Source organism: Octopus bimaculoides, chromosome 5 (assembly GCF_001194135.2).
Source record: "Octopus bimaculoides isolate UCB-OBI-ISO-001 chromosome 5, ASM119413v2, whole genome shotgun sequence".
Classification (NCBI taxonomy): Eukaryota; Metazoa; Mollusca; class Cephalopoda; order Octopoda; family Octopodidae; genus Octopus; species Octopus bimaculoides.
In genome coordinates, this window is record NC_068985.1 from 29,258,847 (window position 1) to 29,279,191 (window position 20,345).

The 20,345-nt window shown below is 37.3% G+C and overlaps 2 protein-coding genes across 10 annotated transcripts in view; one reads left to right on the plus strand and one right to left on the minus strand.

The window, feature by feature from the left end:
* The window catches only part of LOC106868346 (nonsense-mediated mRNA decay factor SMG9), a 24,691-nt gene extending 19,900 nt beyond the window's left edge, over window positions 1-4,791 (plus strand). The window contains exons 11-12 of the mRNA XM_052968033.1: window positions 1,072-1,204; window positions 2,733-4,791. Of these exons, the coding sequence (XP_052823993.1) occupies window positions 1,072-1,204; window positions 2,733-2,811 (212 nt within the window). The 3' untranslated portion in view covers window positions 2,812-4,791. The remainder of the gene's footprint in view (window positions 1-1,071; window positions 1,205-2,732) is intronic.
* Window positions 4,792-10,075: 5,284 nt separating this feature from the next.
* Window positions 10,076-20,345, minus strand: part of LOC106868342 (protein Aster-B) — a 264,262-nt gene continuing 253,992 nt past the window's right edge. For all 9 annotated transcript variants that reach the window (XM_014913557.2, XM_014913556.2, XM_014913555.2 and 6 more), the window contains one exon: window positions 10,076-16,695. In XM_014913557.2, the coding sequence (XP_014769043.1) occupies window positions 16,636-16,695 (60 nt within the window). In that variant the 3' untranslated portion in view covers window positions 10,076-16,635. The remainder of the gene's footprint in view (window positions 16,696-20,345) is intronic.

The window sequence follows — 20,345 nt, forward strand, 5'->3', positions numbered from 1 at the left end:
ATATATATATATATATATATATATATATATATAAAAGAAGGGGCTGGAAGCATAAAGATCCTGTGAATGGACAGAGATTTAGAGATGTACTACTTGAAGCTTTTGATGAAATAGAGGAGGATGTATCATCACATAATGTGGAAGACAACTGGAGGTTCCTATTGCACAACCTGTTGAGGGCTACTGACCAGATTTGTGGCTGGTGTGAAGTCCCCTCTCGACCTAAGGTAATGTGGTGGTGGAACAATGTAGTTGACAGGGCCATTAGGGAAAAGAAACAGGTGTGGAAGGACTGGAAGAACAGTGGTAGCAGGGAACTATATCAGATTGCCAGAAGGGAAGCTAGGAGACAGGTTTACTTAGCCAGGGGAGAAGCAGATGAGAAAAAAAATTTGCCAATGTTCTGTGTCATGAGGACCAAAGACTTGAAGTGTTTCATGTTGCAAGACAGTGTGTGAGAGAGAATCGTGATGTCATAGGAGAGAAATGTGTCCACATGGATGATGGCTCACTTGCATTTAATGAGGCTGCAAAGAGAGAGACTTGAAGACACCACTATGAAAGGGTTCTAAATGAAGAGAATGAATGGGAGAAAGAGAGTCTGCCAACAGAGGGAACAGCTATCCGAATTGACAGTACTTTGGTAGATAAAGCAATTAAGAATATGAAGACGGGCAAAGTCCCCGGCCCATCAGGAATCACTGCAGAGATAGTCTAGTCACCCTTGGCAAAAGAAAGGGCATCCAGCCATAGAAAATCTGCCTCAACAAATTCCGTGCAACCCATGCAAGCATGGAAAAGTGGACATTACACCAGTGATGATGGTGTTTGGAGTATGATGGAAAGGATCTCATTAAAAATTCTAATGGGGTCTTAACTTAGATTTTTAAATTGACAGATTCTGTATTAAAACCAGAGGTCATTATTAAAAGTTTGTGCTTTGGTGTTGAAATGTTTATATATCTATCTCAATAGGATCAGTTGAATACCATTTAAATCTTTTCTATAAATCAGAATTCTAGCCAATATTAAGGATATTTATGTCTTTTTTTTTTAACTTTTTTATTTCAGATTCAATCTTAACGTTTTTACCCGAATATCGTGGCTACCCAAGTTTTAATAGGCTGCTGCAGTCCCTTCGTAACCAAGTATTTGCTTGTCAACGTCGTCTGCTGACACACACTATTCTCTCTGAGAAAAACTGGTAAGTTGTGAGGCTGGGATACTTTTCCAGGTTTGGTTGTTGGTTCTCTTTAAAAAAAAATTTTCTTTGGACATAATTTGAAAATTTTAATCTATGTAAACACTGTTTTCCACCTTAACTTGCTGCTTCTTGAACAAGGCACAAATATGACTGTGGTTAAGAAGTTTACTTCCAACTATGTGGTCTTGGGTTCAGTTCCACTGCACAGCACCTTGGACAAGTATCTTCTGCCAAAGCATTGTGAGTGGATTTATAGATGGAAGCTGAAAAAAGTCCATCACACACACACACACACACACACACATGTTTTGACATCATGTGATGCTTGCAAACATTGTTTGTTTCCAGTTTTCCAGACTTCTTTAAAACATATCTGGCCATGGGAAATATTATCTTGCTTGGAAACAGGTAATGGTTGGTGACAAGAAAAGAATCCAGCCACAGAAAATGTGTTTCAACAAATTCAGTGTGACCCATGCAAGCATGGAAGAATGAACATTTAATGATGATGAATGCACGCTTTTTGTTTTAGAACCATCTTTATGGAAGTTGTTTGTAAACTGACATGAAAACCATGTCCAATAATTAGATCAAGGCTGGCTTTAGGTGTTGGGCAATCAGTTAGCTTAATTTCTTAGCAATTGACTTTAATCTTCTTCAATGTATAAATAAGTCTTCCAGTTAGCCAGTTTTATCTCATCATTGTTTCGTTTATATCAAGATACTTGTACCACTGTTACTTGTCTACTCATATTTGGTCAATTTTTATATCATTGGGCCACTTTCCTTTTGCAGGAGTACACTATATTGTAGTAGTGGTATTTGTAATAGTAGTAATAATAGTAAGCTCTTGGCAATTTAATCTGCTTGTTAGCATATTTTTCTTGATTGCCCTGTCTTTATTTCATTTAATTTTTAAAATAATGAATTTAGTAAAATGATTGTCATTATTAAGCTATAGTTTTGGATCATAAATTAGCATGAAATTTTATTGAAAGCTTTTGAGATCACTTTAAAACAGGAAATCTGTGTCCTAGGACCAGAAACAGTCTCAGGTACATTGGCATCAAAGGGGTGGAGTTTAACAACACAAATTCATATTCTGGTTTAGCCAGTTCATTTATGAGGTGGCACATAAAATACACCATTTTGAGCGTGGCCGTTGCCAGTACCGCCTGACTGGCCTTTGTGCGGGTGGCACGTGAAAGCACCCACTACACTCTCGGAGTGGTTGGCGTTAGGAAGAGCATCCAGCTGCCAAATCAGTTTGGAGCCTGGTGTAGCCATCTGGTTTCACCAGTCCTCAGTCAAATCGTCCAACCCATGCTAGCACAGAAAGCGGACGTTAAACGATGATCATGATGATGATGATGAACATCACTATTATCCACAGTTATTATCCTGCAATGAATCAGATTTTATTATGCAGCTGGTAAAATATATTTTCATAAATTTTGATAAAACAGAAAATATAAATCACCTCTTGTCGCTAGAAACTCAATCAATAATTTTTTTTTTTTTATTATAGGTTTCATTATGCAGCAAGAACTTGGGATACTGTGAAAAAATCTACTCTGATGGCCGAGTACAACCGCTTGTTACCGTGAACTGTAAAGCAAATCTAGACCTGGTGGATACTGGCAGCTTTATCTGCAAGGTTTGAATTGCAGGGGCTGGTTTTCTATGAGTGTTGAGGTAATGAGGGATGTACACAAGCTACCATCTGCTCAGAACGGTGAGTAGGTTGTACAGCCCAACCAGCCCAGAGTGACAGGGAAAGTCAGCCTGCATCAATCCATTGATGACACTGGAGAATATAAAGAGACCTGCTGTTCCTTATGTGGGGACAAACATGCCCTCTCTTTTAAGCTCTGGATGTGATGCTGTGAAATATGTTCACTTTGAAGAATAATTCTTCCAGCAAGTTTTATTCCTAGCCCCTTTCCTACTTCAGCTTTTTGGTTCAAACATGATTTTTTTAAACTTTCTTAAGTTTGGCATAGGATTTTCTGTTCTTTTTATTTCATCACAGATTTTATAGAAGGGTATAATTCTCAGACTTGTGTTCATGGCCCCATATATGTCAGTCACTGTTAAGTGTAGGACGGAATCCATGATTAAGACTCTTTGAAACTAGGAAATAATATTCCATACATTGAGAATTTAGTGATTCTAAGTGTCAAACATGGGTGACAATTGTTCACCTCAGTGACTGGAAGTTGTTCCCTGAAGATTTTTTCAGTTCTTTTAAACAGTTGTAGCTATATCCATGCTGGAGCATATTCTTCAGATAGTTAAAAAATGTCTAAAGTTTTAGCAAGTTGAATAATGTCGAAACACTTAAACTATAGAGCACCCATATGGTTAAAACTGTACTTTAAAACAGATCTTACTCTATTTGGTTATATTACTAAATGCATTTGTTCAAGATAAACATACAGTTAGGATATTGAAATGGAAGTCCTTCATTGTGTGAAAAGTATTGGATTTGGAGTGGAATTTTTCACAGACTTGGTGATGATTTTAAACTAATGTGAAATATTCTGGTGATCGTTATGGAATTGGTGTTATTAGGTAATTCAAGTTCTATCATACAATTAAAATCTAATTTTAAATCATGTTGTGAATAATAAAAAGTAACAATAAATTCTTCTGTGAGGTTACTATGAAAGAATATTCATTGAAGTTCAAACTTGTTGCCTAATTATACGTTTTTGATTAAAATGGCCATTAATGTCAAGACTTGAAACTCTGCCATCCAAATTGAATTATGTCTGTGTAAAGTATATGTTACTTACTTCAGTCACTCCCATCTACATTTCACAGTTGAATGCTTGTTTTGAGAATCCATGCATATCATTTAAAATATGACATCATGGTGAAGCAAAAAGTCGTTTGTGTCTATGTAGATAATCCCATGACATGCTTAAACAACCAGGAGAAAATAGTGGGTGTGTGGCAGGAAATCAGATTTATTTCCTATGAAACAAATATATTTCCATTTTGCTATCAGCTATTTACTGATTTTATTTCACTTCTCTTTTATATTCATAATATCAGAAGGCATTCTATTCATTCTATTCTGTTATGTTATGTGTCTTTATATATATACAGTGCTGATTTTATGGTATAAATACATAAAATTGTTCAATACACCCATGTGTTTCTGTATCATCCGACCCATGTATGATAAACAGTACATATCAAAACCTAAGGCTTAATTGACCTCTTTGGTCAACAGTACACATTATTGGATTTCTTTTCAATATGCTGATGTAAAAGCAAATTAAAAAGCAAATTTAATGAAATTTTGGAGCCAGATATGTAATCCTGTTTATCTTCTTCATAACAAACTCTGTTAGATTTTAATGTGGTCATAATAATGAATTTTTATAGTTATACAAATTATATTTTAGATTATTTATTTATATGGTGGTTTATGCTGTCTTCATTTGGTCTCCTACTAAGTACTGTGTTCTATATTCACATTCACTGTCTTTCTCTTCTTATGTGCTGCAAGCTTGTAATATGTTTCAATTTAACACTTTCTGTATTTGAAATAAATAAATAAATGCCTGCCTAAATAACATCTTGTTAAATTGTCTTTCTCTGGTAGTCTCATCTCACCACCTCATACCAAAGATGTCTTTGAAATAAAGAGGTAACAGGTTTGTTCATTCATTTTTACATCCATTGTCTCATGCTAGTAGGAGTTGCTGAGACCCCCTTCGGTCATGACTGACCATGGGGATTGCACCTAGAAAGTTACTCTCCAAGGCACAAGTCTGGCAAGGTTGTTTATGGAGGGTTGGCAACGAGTATAGTGAAGAATTCCGGTTAGGGGTCCACCAAGGATCAGTCCTCAGCCTCCTCTTATTCATTATAGTTCTCGAGGTAATAACAGAAATTCAAGACAGAATGTTCCTGGGAGCTCCTCTATGCTGATGACCTTGCTCTAATAGCTGAAGTTTCAGGTGTGGAAGCAAGGTCTAGAACTGAAGGACATTAGACTCAATCTAGCAAAAACCAGATTGATGGCCCTGCTCGATTTGTAGAAAAGGCGTTGGTAGAAACTACATAAGATGTACCTGGTGTAAGCTATGGACACAGGCGGTGCAGCAATGTCAAAGGAATTAGAAGATAGTTTTTGTGTGTGGCAAATGCTCAGGAGCATTAAACATTGAAAATGTGCAGAAAACAGCTTCCATCACATGCTAGGGGAAAAAAAATAGTAGTTGATAGCTTCCGTTGCCTAGGTGACCAAGTAAGTAGTGGATGCTCTGAAAGTGTAGCTGCTAGAATAAGAATAGCCTGGGCAAAGTTCAGAGAGCTCCTATCTCTGCTGGTGATAAAGGGCTTCGCTCAGAGTAAAAGGTAGACTGTATGACGCATGTGTGCAAATGGCCATGCTTCATGGCAGTGAAATATGGGCCGTGACTGCTGAGGACATGCATAAGCTTGCAAGGAATGAAGCTAGTATGCTCTGCTGGGTGTGTAATGTAAGTGCCCTGTGAGAAAAGTTGGACATAAGAAGCATCCGATGTGGTGTACAAGAGAGACGACTGAGCTGGTATGGTCATGTGTTGCATATGGATGAGAACAGCTGTGGGAAAAGGTGTCACACCCTAGCAGTTGAGGGAACCTGTGGAAGAGGAAGCCCTGGGAGGAGGTGGGGAAGTACGACCTTTGAGCATTGGGCCTCACGGAGGCGATGACAAGTGACCGAGACCTTTGGAGATGTGCAGTGCTTGAGAAGACCTGGCTAGCCAAGTGAGATTGTGACTGGCCTATGCCAGTGCAGCATAACTGGCCCATTTAAGAGTATCCTTCAATCATTGGGCAATAAACTGCGCTTGCGAAGACCTGTCCAGTCAAGTGAAGTCAGTGTCACGGCCGATGACTACTGCTTGATTGGCACTTATTCTGGTGGCGCATAAAAAGCACCATTTGAGTGTGGTCAATGCCAGTGCCGGTGGCACATAAAACGCATCATTTAAGCATGGTCGTTGCCAGTGCCGCCTCACTGGCTCCCATGCCGGTGGCATGTAAAAAAGCACCCACTATACTCTCGGAGTGGTTGGTGTTAGGAAGGGCATCCAGCTGTAGAAACTTTACCAAATCAGATTGGAGCCTGGTGTGGCCTCCTGGCTTGCCAGCCTTCAGTCAAACTGTCCAACCCATGCCAGCATGGAAAATGAACATTAAACGATGACGATGATGATGATGATGATGATGATAAAATTACATAACACACCAGAAGCATATGAATTCATTTATAAACATATTCAATTATTACTGCCAAATGATTTTAAAGTATGCCTCATTAGATGATTTATTCAACAGGTATTATATAACAGAAACATACATAGTTCTACCTCACTGAAGTTGAGATCCAGCTAGGTTGAAAATATATTCTTGTTAGACCTGCTTGTCCACTTTATGACCATAAAATTGTGTAGGAGATCTAAATGCCATGCATTAATAAAAAAAAAATAGCATTTGGATCTCTTCTCCATCACTTGGACATCTTCCAATACTGATACAAATTGTTATGCTAAACCTTTTGGTTTCGTCTTTTTGTTTTTGACTTATTCAGTTTAAAGAATTTGAAATTGAAAACTCTCTCTCTCTCTCTTTTACTTGTTTCAGTCCTTTGACTGTGGCCATGCTGGAGCACCGTCTTTAGTCGAGCAAGTCAACCCCAGGACTTATTCTTTGTAAGCCTAGTACTTATTCTATCGGATCTCTTTTGCCGAACCGCTAAGTTACGGGGACGTAAACACACCACCATCGGTTGTCAAGCAATGTTGGGGGGGGACAAACACAGACACACATACATATACACACATATATATACATATATACGACAGGCTTCTTTCAGTTTCCGTCTACCAAATCCACTCATAAGGCTTTGGTCAGCCCGAGGCTATAGCAGAAGACACTTGCCCAAGGTGCCATGCAGTGGGCCTGAACCTGGAACCATGTGGTTGGTAAGCAAGCTACTTACCACACAGCCACTCCTACGTCTCTCTTGACATTTTTTGAATCTGCACATTTTTTTTTTTTTCAAGATATGAGTTCAATACTCAAAATAAACTATTCAAGAGAAAAGAGAAAAAAACTACTGCAATAAGAAATGTGTTATCTTAATTCTGGCCAATATAATGTTAAAAAGAAATGTTAAGAGCTATGTACTCTTAGGGAAAATACTGCTGCTTGCAATAGATTTCTAGATAAAGTGTTTTATTGACTGAAAGTTGGAGAAAGGATTTTGTTTGCAGCTTTCAATGTTGCACACATTTGAGAAATTAGACCTTAGTTTCCTTAATATTTGTTTTTCACTTACAAGCCAAATTAAACTAATATACCTGCTTGTTGTTCTTTCACCTGTCTAAACCTTTTCTGTAAATTTGAACTATATACAGTTCAGTCTGCAGAAAAATGGCAAAAATTTGCCCTGTTTATAATTATACCATACATTACATGGCTGTTGCCAGTACCGCCTGACTGGCCTTCATGCCGGTGGCACGTAAAAGCACCCACTACACTCTCAGAGTGGTTGGCGTTAGGAAGGGCATACAGCTGTAGAAACTCTGCCAAATCAGATTGGAGCCTGTTGTAGCCATCTGGTTTCACCAGTCCTCAGTCAAATCGTCCAACCCATGCAAGCATGGAAAGCAGACATTAAATGATGATGATGATGGTTACCTATTTATTATATCATACTTTGATACTGTGTGGACTAAGATCCCTGTTGACAGGCAACTAGTATTTACAGAGTGTCAAACACTTTCGGTATGCAAGTTAGGGACTCCTTCATAGAGTAACTGCTGCATTTGTTGAGTATATAAATAGTTTGGCTGCTTGTTTCCCTGGAGACAGTCAGAATGATGTAGATGCTTTTGAAGAGAACCCAATAAGATTTGAAAATTGAGTAAGGTTGTTTTTTTTTTTTTCAGTCTGCAGAGAAATAGCTCAAATTTGCCCTGTTTATAATTATACCATGTTATAATATATATATATATAGAGAGAGAGAGAGAGAGAGAACAACAATATACACTTCCCACTGTCAGAGAATAAGAGAAACAAAGTGGTGGCCAAGAGAATAGTCCAAATTATTGATGACATCCAATATATATATATAAAAAAAAAAAGGGCATCGTAATTCCAGAATTACAAAATGATCAGTTTCATTTGTCACCCTAGTGAAATACTGCTGAAATGTTAACAAAAAGGCAAAGGAACTTCAAACCAAAAAACCAACTATTAATCAAGAAATATCTGCAACACCACTGTGATCTCTACAGCAACTTCACTGACTTCAATAAATGCCTTCATTATGTTCAGCATAAAGGTTTGTGGTAACTTCAACAACAACCTCATCCTAATGTTTCAAGCAGTACATGAAAATATAAATTCAAATCTCACAATTCTCATGAATAACATCTCAGATTTCTTCAGAACAACAGAATTCGTTAACGCTGTCTCCTCTTGCCAGGATTTTTCAACATGATCTGGGAAAACATTGTGCAGGAAACACCATGTGAGTTCCACACCTCAGTTTCTATTGGAGGATGACCACATTTTAATAAGTGCTTTGCTGGCAATATCAGCTAATGGGAGGCAGTAACGCAAAAATATAGGAAGCTACGACCAGAACATAATAAGAAATATGCTGAATGGACAAAAACTGGATGAAGTGGACAATTTTAAGTATGTTGGTCTGACTTTGAGCAATGGTGGTAGCTCAATAAAGGAGATAGATGTAAGTCTATTGGGTCTGACCTCATCTGCCATGACAAAGTTGAACATCGTTTGGTAAAGCAGTTCTATCAGTTATTCCATGAATTTCATATTCATACAATAACAATCCTAGGGGATCTCAATCTTCCTTTGTGAGTTTGAAACCTTACAAGTAACATAAAGAACGACCCTTCATCAGTTGTCGGGTGTTCATCTACTTCACATTTCATAACATCAAGCGCAGAGTAAAAAATTCAGATACTTGAGTGCTTTAGAAGGCTGTTCTCGATCTTGTACCTGGAGTATTAGGTAAAGAACTTTGTCAGACAACAAATTATCAGACAATAAATATGCTACCAAATATATTTGGTGATTGTTCCAGGAACAATCGTATATTTCATCACAACACCTTGTCCAAAACTATAATCTAGGCACAGCTGAAGGGAGGGTCTGAGAACATTAAGGACTAGAGAGGTTTTAAAACTGTGACCTTTTTAGGTGTGATGGAAGATAAGGATCAGTGGAAACTGTTGACTGCCTCAGCACCAAGAGTACCAACCCTAATGACTGACTGTGTTTTATCACTTTCTCTAATCTACCTGTATGAATAATTTCCCTTTAGTGACTAAAATCAATAACATTTTAAATTCCTTAGTTTTCAAAGAGCTGATAGTATGAATTATGCTTTTGTGACCCACACAACTTTTGGGGGTTTTTTGGTATAATAATTAACAGTAACTTCTATACCTTAAATAGGCCTGTCCAGCAAACCTCATGTTTCTGCATTATTTTTGATTTTGAAGTTTTTTATGTATTATTTATTATTTTTTTTTAAAGAAGAATTTTAGAGTCACTGAATGGCATCATTAGATTAGAAATGTTGGTACTGCTGCAAGGTATTCATCATATATAAAAATAACTATATTCTTTATTCTAATATACTGTTTTTCATTGTATGACTGGTGATAGATATCAGCATCATTCTTGCTTATACTGGCACCAGTTGGAGGGAATCTATTGAAGCCGTACTATTTGGTTGGATACGCTTCCTGTTACCAAACCTTGTTTCCGAGAAAAGCAATTATTCTCCTGGTCTTTTGTATAACAAGAAAATGTATGACAAGAAAATCCACCAGAATATATTTCACCTTTATTTCTTATCTACCTGCTTTCTTTCTGTCTCTCTTTCCTGATTTGAACTGAAAACCATTATAATTTTTAGCAATGTCTTCCATCTCTTGAACAGTTTAAATATGATATAACTGATTAACATGATTGTCATACAGTCTGTATTAATGATACACAAAATGTCAAGTCGAAAGAGAGAGATTATTAAATACATGAAAGTTAATTACTTACTTGTCCATAATAATACAGAGTAAAAAAGGAAAGAAGGACTACCCACATACCTCTCCCCTCACAAAAAGTGAAGGAGCTAATCACAGAAGCATGTGTGTGTGTGTGTGTGTGTGTGTGTGTGTGTGTGTGTGTGTGATATTTTAGCCTTCAAAAGCACTGAGTATTTACTTTTGATTTGCAGACACCTTAGTCATATGGCTAAGGATACTGGTACAACTACATCTAAATATCTCTTTTGCTCTGCTCTCTCTCTCTCTTTCTATCTTATAAATATATATCATCATCATCGTCATCATTTCAACATCCACTTTTTCATGCTTTCATGGGTGAAACAGAATTCTCTGAGGCAGATTTTCTATGGTTGGATGCATGTGTAAGCCCTTTTTCAAACAACCAAATGTGTGTTTGGTTGTATGAACAGGGCTTACACATGCAGCACTCACTTCTTCAAGAAATAGAATATGTTATATCATCTCTAGTTTCCAGAATCAATCTTGTTTCAAACCTTGCATTAATATTCAAAACATTTTGAACAAGATTGCAATGAACATTCACCATTTTTTCAATGTTAGTATGGGTTAGATAAACACGTATTATTTGAGGTTTTGCAGTTGGATACTCTTTTCGCCACTAACCCTTAGCTATTTTTCAAATAAGAGTAGGTGCGCACAACACACACACATATCCAAACTGAGCAAGTAGAACAGGTAAAATTCAGGTTACATATGTTTCCTAACTAGCAGATTCTCAGGTGTAATAATTATAATTCATATACCGTATTTTAACATGTATAAGGAACCATTTTTTGTCAAAAATTAGGTTAAAAAAATATGGGAGTTTCTTATACATGGATAGTATTATAATTCCTAACAAAACCTTTTTTTTTTAAATTTTAAGCCCCCAAAATTAGGAGGTTCCTTATACATGTTAAAACATGGTAATTCATATAATTAAGGAATCTTTAGCCTGATGAGTAGCTAGATAAGTACCCCTATTTGAGGAATTATTACATCAGAGGACCTGCGAACTAGGAAACATAAGAAGCCTGGATTTTACTTGCTCTGCTCCCTTAATATGGATTTTCATTCATATTCATAGCAACTCGACTTGCTAACTGTGAGGTTTCTTTATATATATTTATATATATATATAAAGTGCAGGAGTAGCTGTGTGGTAAGTAGCTTGCTTACCAATCACATGGTTCTGGGTTCAGTCCCACTGCATGGTACCTTGGGCAAGTGTCTTTTACTATAGCCTTGGGCCAACCAAAGCCTTGTGAGTGAATTTGGTAGACGGAAACTGAAAGAAACCCGTCGTATATATATATATATATATATATGTATATGTTTGTGTGTCTGCGTTTGTCCCCACCATTATAGCTTGACAATTGATGTTGATGTGTTTACATCCTTGTAACTTAGTGGTTCAGCAAAAGAGGCCGATAGAATAAGTACTCGGCTTACAAAGAATAAATCCTGGAGTCCATTTGTTTGACTAAAGGCAGTGCTCCAGCATGGCCGCAGTCAAATGACTGAAACAAGTAAAAGAATATATATATATATATATATATATATATATATACACACACATAGGGGCAGGCATGGCTGTGTGGTAAGAAGTTTGCTTCACAACCACATAGTTCCAGGTTCAGACCCACTGTGTGGTACCTTGGGAAAGCATCACCTACTATAGCCTTGGGCCAACCAAAACCTTGTGAGTTGATTTGGTAGACAGAAACTGAAAGAAGCTCATCAAACACACACACACATATATATATATATATATATACATTTGTGTGTCTGTGTTTGTTCCCACCACCATTTGCTTGACAACTGATGTTGGTGTGTGTAAGTTCCTGTAACCTAGCAGTTCAGCAAAAGAGACTGACAGAATAAGTACTTGGCTTACAAAGAATAAATCCTGGGGTCCATTTGTTTGAATAAAGGTGGTACTCCAGCATGGCCACAGTCAAATGATTGAAACAAGTAAAAAAGTATATATATATATATATATATATATATAAAATGATGACCTTTGTACAATATTTAATCTATTCAATCACAAGCTATTGATCAAATCGGGTCTATGGTAGAAGATGTCCAAGCTATCGCACAGTGGGACTGAACCTGAAACCACATGGAGGCAAATTTCTTGACCATACTGATACAACAGAATGTACATGTGTTTGTGTGTGTGTGTACATATATACATATATATATATATATATATATATATATATATATATATATAGGTGCAGGAGTGGCTGTGTGGTAAGTAGCTTGCTTACCAACCACATGGTCCAACTGCATGGCATCTTGGGGGCAAGTGTCTTCTACTATAGCCTCGAGCTGACTAAAGCCTTGTGAGTGGATTTGGTAGACGGAAACTGAAAGAAGCATGTCGTATATATGTATATATATGTGTGCGTGTGTATGTTTGTCTGTCTGTGTTTGTCCCCCTAGCATTGCTTGACAACCGATGGTGGTGTGTTTATGTTCCCGTCACTTAGCGGTTCAGCAAAAGAGACCAATAGAATAAGTATTAGGTTCACAAAGAATAAGTCCCAGATTTGATTTGGTCGACTAGGTGGTGCTCCAGCATGGCTGCAGTCAAATGACTGAAACAAGTAAAAGAGTATATATAATATATATACACAGACATGCTGGAAGTAAATAGACACCTTTAATTTTCAAAATTTCTGATCTAAGCGTCTTAATGTTTTCAGCAGTGTAGAATTTACAATGTAATTATTCTTTTTCATTCCAGGTGCCATTATATTAAACATTTACGAAGAGTAACCATGCCATGCACAAAAAATTCAGCACAACTGTCAGGTTGTATTGTTGGACAATCTGTGGCTGGTCTCAGCCAGCGAAAAATTGCTGAAAATCTTCAAATTCCTCTTGCTACAGTTAATAGAATTATAGTGCAATTCAAAAACCAAGGAAAAGAATCAACAGATTCATGTCCCAGCCGACCTAGGCCCTTGGAAAGGAATCTTTGCTGTTTGAAGAGAATTGTGGAAAATGAACCCCGTTCAAAGGCTTCTGGCATTGCAAAACAGCTAGAAGTTAGTCCAAGAACGGGTGTTACATATCTGCATAAACTTGGGTATTATGGACGGGCAGCTAGAAGGAAACCTTTCCTTCAACCAATTTATATCAAATAAAAGATTTTGAATATTAAAGGTATCTATTTACTTCCTGCATGTCTGTGTGTATGTATGTATGTATATGTTTGTGTGTCTGTGTTTAGCTCCCACCAACATCGCATGACAACCGATGCTGTTGTGTTTACGTCCCCATAACTTAGCGATTCAGCAAAAGCAACTGATAGAATAAGTACTAGGCTTACAAAGAATAAATCCTGGGGTCAATTTGCTCAACTGAAGGTAGTGCTCCAGCATGGCCGCAGTCAAATGACTGAAACAAATAAAACAATAATATACTCTTACTCTTTTACTTGTTTCAGTCCTTTGACTGCGGCCATGCTGGAGCACCACCTTTAGTCGAGAAAATCAACCCCAGGACTTATTCTTTGTAAGCCTAGTACTTATTCTATCGGCCTCTTTTTGCCGAACCGCTAAGTTACGGGGATGTAAACACACCAGCATCGGTTGTCAAGCGATGGTGGGGGGACAAACACAGACACACAAACACATATACATATATATATATATATATATATATATATATATATATATATATATACATATATACGATGGGCTTCTTTCAGTTTCCATCTACCAAATCCACTCACAAGGCTTTAGTCAGCCCGAAGCTATAATAGAAGACACATGCCCAAGGTGCCACGCAGTGGGTTTGAACCCGGAACCATGTGGTTGGTAAGCAAGCTACTTACCACACAGCCACTCCTGTTTCAGCCATGTGGCTGCGGTCATGCTGGAGTACCACCATGGTTTTCTTGATTTCCTCAGTCTGGGTGTCTCACATCACCACTCCTGTATGTGCCTTCGTCCCAGCTGTTGACCTATTTGGTGTATAAGGGAATCTGATTCCGCTGCCTTCATCTGTACCTCATGTCCGTCTGTTGGTTCATCCGGTATTGTGGAGAGGAGGATGTCTAGTTCCTTTTTGAGGACATCTACTTCTACCTTATGCAGATTTCTTAATTTATGTGGCAGAGCATTGAAGAGCTGTGTGCCTCTGACCCTGAAACTATTGCAGTACCTGGTCCTGAATTTAGATGGAGTGGAAGGTACCTTTGGTACAATACAATAGTGGCCAGTTCTGGCATTAGTATAACACACAATGCTGAAATCAGATACTAGCCCTTCTAGAATTTTTCCATATGCGAATTAGAGCATATCTCTCATGCCTTTGCTCCAGGGAGTAAAGCTGCAGTTTTCTCAGCCTATCCCTGTAACTCATCCACTGCACTGTTTCAATCTTTTTAGTGTAGTGGTGTTGGACTGCTTCAAGCTTCACAGTTAGTTTCGCACTATGTGGCGACCATAACTGGGAGCACTATATATATATAGTGTTTGTAAATAACCAATTAGTTGGTTGGTTGTTTAGATATTTAACCAACAGACTAGCAAAAAAAGAAGTGATATTGAACCAGTGCATGTGTCATTATTGTTGGCACAATGACCCTCCCAAGACACAAGATGCATGTGTGTGTATGTGTGGAGGAGGGAGAGAGAGAGAGAAACAAAGTTTAATAATCCTATTCATAGAACTTAAACCTTGAATATTTTATAACTATACAGAAATTTGAATGTGAGACAATTAAAGGACATACAAGTCTCTACTTTCCTTGGCATCTGAAATCTCATACTAACCTTTTAAAAGATACAAGTTTTAAATGATCAGTTTTAATAACTATAGAGTTCCAATATATACTATGTATTGCTGTGTAAAGGAGAGCAGTGAAAAAGTGTGTGTCTGTGTATGTGTGGATGACAAACATAGAGGAAAAAACATAAGAGAAACTGAAGGAGAAAGAAACACAGAGTTCATCATTATATATTGACATTTCTCTACCTCACACTGACATTCTTACTCTATTACCAACTCCATTACAACTATCAGTATTTCAGCAGCCCTTTTCTTGAATCATCTCTGTTTTAACCAAAGATAACCATGAACCCATGATTTTTTTTTCTTTGTGTATTATTCTGGAGTGACTTTGTTTTCGTGTGCAAATTTGGAAGAGATTTGTTGAGAAATGACATTGTTTTTAAGACAAACAAAATATAACTCTTATCAATATAGATTTAAAACTACCATGCATATATCTCACTTGAACATCATGAAAAATTTCTTTTCATTTAATGGAAACTACTTTGAGAGATAACAAGAAATCAAAGTCTGGAGTGGCAGGCAGGTTAGAGTTGTGTAGATATGTATGGGTGGTCTGAAAGTTACATTATTGACTAATCTTGTTTCGTTTCTTTTTGAGAAGGTCTGCTACACTAATTAGAAAAACTAGTATATTATTACTGTTGTTATTATTATTATTAGTAGCAGAATTATTAATAATAATGTTAAAAAATTGTTCACTAAATTAAGCTTAAAAAATGTGAATGATGAAACAGTAAGAATGATATGGAGGTAGAATATTGAGAGAGAGAGAGAGAGAGAGGGAAATGTGAGAGAGAAAGGCTGACTGACATTTCCAAATTATATATGCATACATATAAGTATATGAAATAAAAATTTAATATTTTGATTCTGGTTTATAATTTTTCAATAAATAATTAGGATTTTAATAATAAACTAAAATAACATATTTTCCTTCGTTTTGAAAGTTTTCTTCTTCATTTTAGTTTAAATTTGGAAAAGCAAGTCTGCTATAAATGTTTAAATCCAAGATTGATGGTAGTTGCTTGTTGTCCCTAGAAACCCCAAAACCCTTTTTACCGTAAGTCTAATTTCAAAGATAAAGAGTGATTCTTCACTTAGGATTGCACGCCAAGTTGTGTCTAAGTCCTGGTCACAGTAAGTTTTATATATATATATATTCTTCAAGTCAGGTCAGAAGTAACTGTTTTCAGCAAATAATTTCAAGACCAAGGAAGGAGATGTAAAGAATTAAAAAAAAAAAAAAAAAAAAAACAGAATTTATGATTTTGTTTTGTAATTCTCCTCAACTTAAAATAAAAGAGGGGCTGGATGTCAGAAGCAGGAGAGAGGAAGGAGTGAAGAAACAAGCACATAAGATATTCCTTTGGTTGTTTCAGTGAAATTCATGAGTGGATGTCCAGCAGAGTCTTACTTAGACCTGATGTGATGTATGAGTTGAGAAATGGTCAACGGCAATGCAGAAAGCAGTATCTCCTCCCCACCCCCTAGTCGTCCTTGTCATCATCTACTCTGGTGCCGATGTTGTAATGTTTCCTGCAGTTGTGATAATGATAATTTAACCTGAAAGAAAAGAAAATAAAAATATAAAGACAAGGTTTTATAATGACTCTGATAATTTATGGCATGGGAGTGGCTGTGTGGTAAGGTAGCTTGCTTACCAACCACATGGTTCCAGGTTCAGTCCCACTGCATGGCACCTTGGGCAAGTGTCTTCTACTATAGCCTCGGGCCAACCAAAGCCTTGTGAGTGGATTTGGTAGACGGAAACTGAAAGAAGCCCGTCGTATATATGTGTATATATATGTATATATGTATGTGTATGTATATGTTTGTGTGTCTATGTTTGTCCCCCCCCCCCCAACGTCGCTTGACAACCGATGCTGGTGTGTTTACGTCCCCGTAACTTAGCGGTTCGGTAAAAAGAGACCGATAGAATAAGTACTAGGCTTACAAAGAATAAGTCCTGGGGTCGATTTGTTTGACTAAAGGCAGTGCCCCAGCATGGCCGCAGTAACATGACTGAAACAAGTAAAATAGTAGTAAATAGTAGTAGTATCCTATAAATCATTGCACCCCTACAATCTTATTTGCATCACAGGCTAGTTTCATGCAAGACAATTTTTCTATCTATTCCCACTTAAATGTGGATGTTCTGTTAGAACAAACTTTACTGCAGTCTACCATAAGAGAAACTCTCATATAGGTTCTTAGTGCAAAACGCATACTTATTTACGTTGCTAGCATCCATTATATATTGTTGTTGGCACTCCGTCGCTTACGAGATCGAGGGTTCCAGTTGATCTGATCAGCGGAACAGCCTGCTAGTGAAATTAACGTGCAAGTGGCTGAGCACTCCACAGACATGTGTACCCTTAACGTAGTTCTCGGGGATATTCAGTGTGACAAGGCTGGCCCTTTGAATTACAGGTACAACAGAAACAGGAAGAAAGAGTGAGAGAAAGTTGTGGTGGAAGAGTACAGCAGGGTTCGCCACCGTCCCCTGCCGGAGCCTCGTGGAGCTTTAGGTGTTTTCGCTCAATAAACACTCACAACGCCCGGTCTGGGAATCGAAACCGCAATCCTATGACCGCGAGTCCGCTGCTCTAACCACTGGGCCATTGCGCCTCCACCATCCATTATATAGCAAGCGTGCATTTTGCACCAAAAGCCTACATGAGAGTTTCTCTCATGGTATCTACCACAGTAAAGTTTGTTCTAGCTGAGCATCCATGTTTAAGTGGAAATAGATATTACCTCTTGTGAAGGTGTATGGCTCAGTTGTTAGAGTGTCGAGCTTATGATCGTGAGGTTATGAGTTCGATTCCTGGACTGAGCTGTGTGTTGTGTTCTTGAGCAAGATACTTTATTTCACATTGCTCCAGTTCACTAGAGCTGTAGAAATGAGTTGCAACATCACTTGGTGCCAAGCTGTATCAGCCGTTGCCTTTCCCTTGGATAACATTAGTGGCATAGAGAGGGGAGGCTTATATACATGGGCAACTGCTGGCTTTCCACAAACAACCTTGCCTGGAATTGCACCTAGAAAGTTCCCTTCCTAGGTGCAATATTACTGAGAGGTGCAATATTACCTCTCAATATTAATACTGCTTCTGTCACTGATATATATCATTTCTTTATGGACTGAGGGATCATATGCATAACAGAACACAATAAAGTGCATGTTCCCTCTTTACTCGTTTACTTGTTTCAGTCATTTGATTGTGGCTATGCTGGAGCACCGACTTTAGTTGAGCAAATCAACCCCAGGACTTATTCTTTATAAGCCTAGTACTTATTCTATTGGTCTCTTTTACTGAACCGCTAAGTTACGGGGATGTAAACACACCAGCATTGGTTGTCAAGCGATGTTGGGGGGACAAACACAGACACACACACATATATATATATATGTATATGTATATATATATATATATATATATATATATATATATATATATATATATATATATATATATATACATATATACGACAAGCTTCTTTCAGATTCCGTCTACCAAATGCACTCACAAGGCTTTGGTTGGCCCGAGGCTATAGTAGAAGACACTTGCCCAAGGTTCCATGCAGTGGGATTGAACCCGGAACCATGTGGTTGGTAAGCAAGTTACTTACCACACAGCCACTCCTGCGCCTATATTTATTACATATTACATATATAATGCAAATATTCTCTGCAGATTGTTATAGTCAATAAAATAGAAATAGAATTTTAAAGTTTATTCTTTCTGTGCAGCCCCCTAATAAATGATGATGATTGGGGACTCTTGCTATAAGCTATCATGTGTCTTCATATAGAACACCTAGGACCAGTGAGTATGACAGGATCCATCCTTTGGCAAGTCATGGATACAAGAGTTCAATTCAACACTGCTAGATAAACCAACTCATTAATTTCATAGCACTAATGAGTAGAACAAACGATGATACTATTTTAAGAGCCATTAGAGCTAAGTCATTAAAAATGAAATTTTTTTTATTATAGGCACCACAAAGCATTCAATACATTTAATGTTCCAGTTAGTTTGACATCTTGTTGACTTCACCAGCTGTGACACTCAATATATACACAACACACACAAATGTAGATACGTTTATAGGTATGTGTGCATGCAAGTGTACGTGTGCATATGTACGTACACACACACGTGTTGCTCATTATCATAGGTGCAGGGATGGCTATGTGGATACAGAGTTAACTTTGTAACCACATGGTTTCAGGATCTGTCCTGCTGTATGGCAACTTGGGTGTCTCCTACTACAGCCCTTGGTCAAGCAATGTCATGTAAAGAGAATTCATGATAGGTGGAAACTATATATGGTAGCCTGTGGTGTGTGTGTGTGTGTGTGTGTACATATGCAAGCACGTACGCATTCCCACACACACACATGTATATATGCAGGTTAAGTTTTTCTGACTGTTCTATAAATCCTCTTTGGGTGAATTCTCAGTGAAACTGTTGCATAACTGTTACTTTCCCAGGCAACAAGTAATGGTTTACCTCACAACTTTGGTAGCCTGGCTGAACCTATTGCAATTATGGAGATGTACTTGCATGGCAAGTGTTTTGATCTGAATTCATGTCCTGAAACTAAAGTGATTTGCAATGTGGAAGACATGAATTAACCATTCAAAAACACAACTTCACTTAAACTTTAATTTGTAATATGGCGTTTAAAATTTTCATCACTCAAAACTGCAACCTCGTGTCTCTTACATAAGCAAAATAGTATGATTTAAACATATTCAGCCTTTCCTTTTCCTCTCTAGGCTCTTTTTTTCTTTTATGTATTTTCCTTCATTTTGATGAAGCTCCATGTTCCAGATCGGTTTTATTACCAAATATGATGAATATTATTTCTTAGCATATCAATGGCAATACCATATAACATTGGAAGCAGAAACAGCTGTTAGATGGGATGCAGTCTATTTGTATTGAATTAAAAAATAATAATTGGTGTAAGTCAGTTGTTGATGATCAATATTTCTCCATTTTCTGTTTACTTTAAATTTGATTCCCAATAAACTCATGTTTATCTTTGTCATTACCTGTAATCTATGAGCATAATATGCTTGCACATGTACTTCCAGGGTTAACATAAGTAATTATACTGGTAGTATAATGGATGCTTTTATCCCTTAAACGGTTATTCCAACCTCTAACTCAACTAACCTATATATACATATATATATA